The sequence below is a fragment of the Priapulus caudatus genome, unplaced genomic scaffold, assembly GCF_000485595.1.
Source record: "Priapulus caudatus unplaced genomic scaffold, Priapulus_caudatus-5.0.1 Scaffold697, whole genome shotgun sequence".
In the NCBI taxonomy this organism is placed as follows: domain Eukaryota; kingdom Metazoa; phylum Priapulida; class Priapulimorpha; order Priapulimorphida; family Priapulidae; genus Priapulus; species Priapulus caudatus.
Genome location: NW_014577758.1, coordinates 184,114 through 191,295, shown reverse-complemented (window position 1 = coordinate 191,295; position 7,182 = coordinate 184,114). Strand labels below are relative to the sequence as shown.

Below are 7,182 nucleotides of genomic sequence, written 5' to 3'. Positions count from 1 at the left end.
TATCCCCCCCTGAGATTCGAAAAAAAAAACTCCTTCCTCCGTCCCCCACTTGAAAGTTCAGCTAATTATGATAATTTAGAGACATGGGCAGACCTAAATCGTTTCAATTACTGCAGGGGCGTGTACAGGGTAGGGGAAGGGGACCAGGGGGTCCGGACCCCCTCCCTGGTCGCGCAGAAAACGCATCTGAGGGGGTCTAATTTCAAAACATTTCCGGGGGAGGGCCCCCCAGACCCCCCCTTCGCGTGATCATCCCCCCCACTCCTCGGTACGGATTTACGCCCCTAGTTTGAGTCGTAGATGCCTAGTGACCACAGGCACTTATATATATATATATATAAGCGTTCATAATAGAGTTCTCTATTATGGACTCTTGATATATATGTGTGTGTAGATGTGCAGCGGTGTGCGTGTGGCGTGACTGTAAGCTGAATTGCTTCGAGTGCCTGTGCGAGTGACGGCAAGAGATTGCAGAGACGCGGTCGAATAACTAACGAGACGTTGCGTTCGTCTGCCTACAGGTGGCAGCACGGGCGGCGGCACGATCGACTCGGCGGCGGGCGAGAGTCCGCGCTCGAAGAAGCAGCGGCGGAATCGTACGACGTTCACGAGCACGCAGCTGAGCGCGCTCGAGCGTGTGTTTGAGCGCACGCACTACCCGGACGCGTACGTGCGAGAGGAGCTGGCGCGCAGGATCAACCTCAGCGAGGCGCGGGTGCAGGTTCGTGCGGCCGCCGCCTTCCTCTTCCTCTCGTCCGGCTTCCCCTCTCGGAACCTTGATAGGCTCCTCCCTTCTCCCTCGGCCCCTCCTCCTTCTTTCGGGTTCTCCTGCGGCTCCTCCCTCCTCCCTCGGCCCCTCCTCCTCAGGGTCGCCCTCCTCTAAGCTTCCCCTCCATCGAGCAACCTCTCACAGGGCTTCCCTTCTACCGGGCTCGCCCCTTTCCTAGGCTCCCGTTCCCCTGGGCTCCCCCTTCTAGCTCCACATCCCACCGATTTTTCTTTTTCATATTACTCTTAGTACCTTCCTGTCAAGCGAGCCCCGTCTTGCACAAGTGCAGTCAGTATTGACACCGCTGTCCTTCGACCACGCCATCCTAAACCCTTGTATATTCTAGCCACCTCACGTCCCAGTGCCACTGCCCCAGGATGCTAGTCACCCACACGCTCTCACCATTCCATCTCACCACCCTAGCAATAGGAGCGGACGCCAGTCACGCCACTAACCCTACCAGTCACACGCTTCCGATCGCAGGCACACTACGCCGATTACATTTGTTTATACAGGGCGCCTTGTTTTGGGAGTCGCGTTTTCCGTACGGGATGGTGTAAATTTTATCAGTGCGTATCATTAATGGTAAGTTACCAGCGAACAAACGCCGTCATCCGCTTTCACTTTTAACGACGTTAAGCGACATTCTTCTGTTTTTTACGCCGCGCACCGTTTACGAATCCGGGCTCGTAATACCTTAGAGGACATGAACGAGAATCCATGATCATACGTGTGCGTTCTTGATATATATGACGTATAAAAATCAATACATCGCATACGAGAGCTATTTAAATCTAAAGTAAGAAAAATTGGCCTATGCCCAAGGCTCCTATACTTTGATCCCACATCAAACTAGTCCGGGCCTGATGCGCACTGAATTTTTGCAGTGTGTACACGCTATACCGGGCTAAATAAGCGCTGGTCCGGACTAAGTTAGCCCCGCAAATGGAGGTGGGCCAGGCTCCTTTAGAAGCGTGCTAGGTTAGCCCGTACTAAGTTAGACCGCTCTAAACTGTGTACGCAATCCGGTGCCAGACCCGCGCGAAATTTCGTAATACGCATGCGCGTAGCCTTATTTGGGTCACATAAAAGTACAGTAGCTGTCTGCAGAGTGACGTAACAAGCTAAACTGAGCATGCGCAGTCAACCCATGCTACACTTTGAGTCTTTGTACGATGCGATTTAGCACGCATCTAGTTTGGGCCTGGCCCAGATAAGTTTGATAAAGGATCAAATTTTGCAGTCTACGGGGTATAAATCTTAACACTAACTTTCTTACCAACTTTCTTGGTATCTATTTCAACCTCATACTTTATCTTATATTTGTCATACGCTTACCTCCTCACATTATAGTCAACCATATGAGTTTGGCCAGAGGCACACTCCGAATGTACGTGATCTGGAGTATAGATCAGGGGCCCGTTGTCAGAAACAAAATTAGTCTTAACATTAGTCTTAACATGATTTTTTTCTCTTAGACCGTCGACAGAAACGCTGCGAAGTTACCTGAATGGAAAATCGTAGCAGATTTCCTCATAACAATAGGAAACAAAGCGCTGTCGACGATCTACGAGAAAGTGTTAACTAGTGTTAAGACTAATGTTAAGACTAATTTTTTTTCTGACAACGGGCCCCTGATCTATATGTATACAGGAGTACACACACACATCCCAACTAACACAACTAGTCGGGGAAAGCGGAATCGATAGTTAGACGTCGTGCGATATAGGCATCGAATTCTTGCCAGCTGCGGATATTCGTGTGTAGGAAGGACGCTTTAATCACAGGCACTTGAAGCGTTTCAATAAAATATAATGCTAACTAAATACGGATGTTTCTATAGCCTATAGGCCTACTCTCTTTCACCTATTATTGCCAACAGTTTCCTGTAAATTCCGTCCAAATCCTACGTCCAACGTACGCTGCCGGATGCCACTGCTCTCGCGGCGCGACTGTTGCACGCTTACACTAATATATATATAGTACTATATATATTAACAGTCACTGTACTACTGTGCACAGTGAGCAATGGCGGCGTTAGTGTGTGTGCATAGAGCATTTACACGGAATTGACAGGAAACTGTCGGCAATAATAGGTGAAAGAGATTCTCTTTCTCTCTTTCGCTCGCTCTCGCTTTTCTATCCCTCCCTCTTGTTCGCCCCTATTTCCTCTCTATCATTCTCTCTTCCTCGCACGCTCTCTCTCTCTCTCTCTCTCTCTCTCTCTCTCTCTCTCTCCCTCTCTCTCTCTTTCTTTCTTTCTTTTTCCCATTGAACTGTTGCGATCTGTCGCAGACGCGCGTAAAACGACATCGGCGGCGCGTGAAAGTATAACGAATGAAAGTAACGAAAAAGTATACTGACATGAAGGTGATTGTTCGATACAATGTTTCGTTGCAGCGATTACGCGCCGTTTGCCGTCGCTGCGTTTGAAACGCGCGCAAAAACCGGAATGAACCGCGGCGCGAAAGCATCCTCGTCCCCATCTTCCGGAAGAAGCTGCGCGCTTTTTCCACGCAATCGTCAACCTAATCCGAACGCAATCGTCCGCGGGCAGCGGGACACACATTGCACGCGGCAGAGGTATCAGTAGCAGCGGCAGTATCAGCAGCAGCCGCGGTAGTAGCAGCAGCAGCAGCAGCGGTAGCGGCGGCAGCAGCGGCAGTATCAGCAGCAGCGGCGGTAGTAGCAGCAGCGGCGGTAGTAGCAGCAGCGGCGGCGGCGGCAGCAGCAGCAGCGGTAGCGGCGGCAGTATCAGCAGCAGCGGCGGCGGCGGCAGCAGCAGCGACAGTAGTAGCAGCAGCAGCAGCGGCGGCGGCAGCAGCAGCGTCGGCGTTTTTCAGGCACGAATGCAACAGCTTCGCTTCCGTTTGATGATGAAGCTTGCGGCGTGCGCCTCACGATGCACGCGTGATTGACATGCGCTCGCATCTGCTGCTGGTTAGGGCGCCAATCTTCCGCGCCCGACGCTCACGCTAAAGTTAATGAGTGGTAGGAATGCGTTGGCGCGGGAATACCTCCTCTCGCTCTCTACCTACCTACCTATCTCTCTCTCTCTCTCTCTCTCTCTCTCTCTCTCTCTCTCTCTCTCTCTCTCTCTCTTTCTCTCCGTATCGCGTTCTCTCTCCCTATCTCTCTCTCTCTCTCTCCCTCTCTCTCTCTCTCTCTCTCTCTCTCTCTCTCCCTCTCTCTCTCTCTCTCTCTCTCTCTCCCTCTCCCTCTCTCTCTCTCTCTCTCTCTCTCTCCGTCTCGCGCTCCCTTTCTCTCTCTCCCTCCCTCGGTAAAAAATGAAAAAAAAAAACGCCGCCCCCAAACAGCCAGGATGCTAGTCAACGGCCCACACGCTCCCACCATTCCCATCCTCACGCTCGCCTACGACAATAGTAGCTGGGAACGACCACAGCCCCGCAGGAATGCTAGTCCCCACCACGCTCCCAGCCATTAGCCATGCTCAAACCACCCTACTGCTAATAGAGGCGGAGCGCCACAGCCGCAGATGCTAGTCCCAACCCACACGCTCCTCACCATTCCAATTTCTCAGCCAACCCTAGGCAATAGTAGCGGACCGCCACAGCCCCATGATGCCTAGTTCACCCACTCAACCTCCCACCATTCCATCTCATCCACCCCTACAATTATGTATAATGCGACGCCCAGCAGCGCGGCAGGATGCTAGTCCACCCACCAACGCATCTCCAACCATTACCATACTTACCACCCTAGGGCAATAGTAGGCGGACGCCATACAGCGCCAGGATGACTAGTCACGTCCACACGACATCCCAACCAATTCCATCTCACCATCGCCCCCTAAACAATAGTAGCCGACGCCACAGCCCCAGGATTGCTAGTGCCACCGGCCACGCGCGGACGAGCCACCATATCCTATCAACCACGTCGTAGCATAGGAAGCGCACAGTGCACCAATCGTAACTCCACCCAGCCAACAACGCTTCCGATTGCAGGCAGACAAGGTATAGATGGCGTGCAACTGCGCCGCAGGATTATCATTGTTTTGACAGGGCGCCTATGTTTTGGAGTCGTGCGTTTGCCGTAGTTGATTGGTGTTAACATTTTAATCAGCTTGCGTCTATCATGTAAAGGGCATAATTAGGCGCCCATTGATAATGGGCAAAGTGACGAATTCTCAGCAATTAACCAGTACCTTCCTGTACGTTATAATATAGTACATACCCGAATTTATAGCCAAATCCGCGTATTAGTTTTCCAATATCACTGCTAATTACTACGAAATGGTCTTAATATAAAATCTCAGTAAATCTGGTAATCTGGCGCCATAGGAGGAGCTAAATTGGTTGACGCAAGAAATAGCCGATTCGAATTCGCGTAGAAGCGGCATCAACACTGATACTATCGGTGTTGAACAGCCAGAATCTGTTTGTCAACGGGATGCCATTATAACGACAATGAGTCTAGTAGACATGTGCCATGTTACTGTAAGCAATCCTCGTCAACCTTTGTGCATAATCAACTGATTTGAATGGGCGCTTATTCCTTTTAATTGTAATTATACCACCGAAGCAAACGCTCCGTGTACCCGCGTTTACCTTTTACACAGACGTTAATCCGACATTCTTCTGTTTTTCTTTCACTCTGCGCCACCGTAGAATCGCGCGCTCGTAATATCCTTAGCGACATGAACGGAAATCGCATGATCATAACGTGATGCGTTCTTGCATATATTATCACGTATAAAAATCAATACATTCGCGCAATACGAAGAGCTATTTAAATTCTAAAGTAACTAAAAAAATTGGCCTATCGCCCATAGGCTCGCCCAAATACTTATACCGCGTACAGACTGCAAAATTGATCCCACATTCAAACCTAGTCGGGCTGATGCGCACATGAATTTTTTCAGTGGTATCACGCTATACGAGCCGGCGCCTAAAAATCTAAGCGCTTAGTCCGGACTCATAATTTTGCTAGCCGCAAAATGGATGTGGGCCAGCCCGTCTAGAAATCAGTGCTAGTTATGCAGCCGCAGCTAAGTTACCCGCGCTAACTGTGTAACCATCCGGTGCCGACCCCCGCCCGGCGCACGCACCAAAAATTTCGTAATCGCATGCGCGTAGTCCTTTATTTGGGATCCATCATAAAAGCGACAAGTAGTCTGTCTGCAGAGTGAACGTACACAAGCTAAACTGACATGCGCAGGTCAACGCGCATGCTACAACTTTGTGTCTTTTGTAAGCGATGCATTTTACGCGCATCTAGTTTGGGCCTGCGCAGATAACTTTGAATGAAAGGATCAAAATTTCCGGGGTATGAAATCTAACACTAACTTCTATACCAACTTTCTTGTATCTTATTTCAACCTCATACTTTATCTATACGCTTATGGCATACCAGCTACCTCATTCACATTATAGTCCCCCCCCCCCCCAACCCTAGTGAGTTTGGCCAGAGCAAACACCTCCAGGATGTACTGATCGGAGTATAGATCAAGGGGCCCGTTGTCAGAAATCAAAATTACGTCTTAACATTAGTCTTAACATGAACTTTTTCTCTTAGACGCCGTCGACAGAAAACGCTTGGCGAAGTTGCCTGAATGGAAAAAATCGTAGCCAACTTTCCCTATAACAATCAGGAAACAAACGCCGCTGTCGATCGATCTACGCAGAAAATGTTGTGTTAAGACTAATGTTAAGACTAATTTTGTTTTCGACAACGGGCCCCAGGACTATATTATCACAGGATACACTACATCCCAACTAACACAACTAGTCGGGAAATACGGAAGTCAATAGTTAAATACGTCGTTCGATTAATAAGCATCGAATTCTTGCCCAGGCTGACGGAAATTCGTGTGTAAAAGGATGCTTAATCACAGGCACTTAAGCCGTATTCAATAATAATATAAATGCTTAACTAAAAATAACCGCGATAGTTTCTATAGCCTATTCAGAGGGCCTACTCTCTTTCACACTATTATGCCAACAGTTTCCTGAAATCCGTCCAAAAATCCTACGTCAACGACCTACGTCCGGATCGCCACTGCTCTCCGCGGCGCACTGTTTCAACGCTCCACTAATATAATATATACTATATATATCATAACAGTCCCACTGTGTCACAGTGAGCAACTGACGGGCGTTAATGTGTTGCATAGAGCATTTACAGCGGATTGTACAGGAAAGCTGTCGCAACTAATAGGTAAAGAGAGTAGATAGAAACATATAAATAATTTTGTAGTAACTAGTATCTGAGATTCGTATTTATTTAGCATTATAATTTTAATTGAAACGTTTCAAGTGCCTGTGGCTTTAATGACGCGTAATAATGCGTTTGCTCGCATTGCAGGTCTGGTTCCAGAACAGACGCGCGAAGTTTCGCAGGAACGAGCGCAACGGCGCATGCTTGCACCGCGCGACACTGTTACTGAGACCGCG

At 49.1% G+C, this 7,182-nt stretch overlaps 1 protein-coding gene across 1 annotated transcript in view; it reads left to right on the top strand.

Moving 5' to 3' along the window:
- The window catches only part of LOC106812886 (retinal homeobox protein Rx-like), a 21,773-nt gene that overhangs the window by 10,192 nt on the left and 4,399 nt on the right, over positions 1 to 7,182 (top strand). The window contains exons 2-3 of the mRNA XM_014816885.1: positions 522 to 721; positions 7,094 to 7,179. Of these exons, the coding sequence (XP_014672371.1) occupies positions 522 to 721; positions 7,094 to 7,179 (286 nt within the window). The remainder of the gene's footprint in view (positions 1 to 521; positions 722 to 7,093; positions 7,180 to 7,182) is intronic.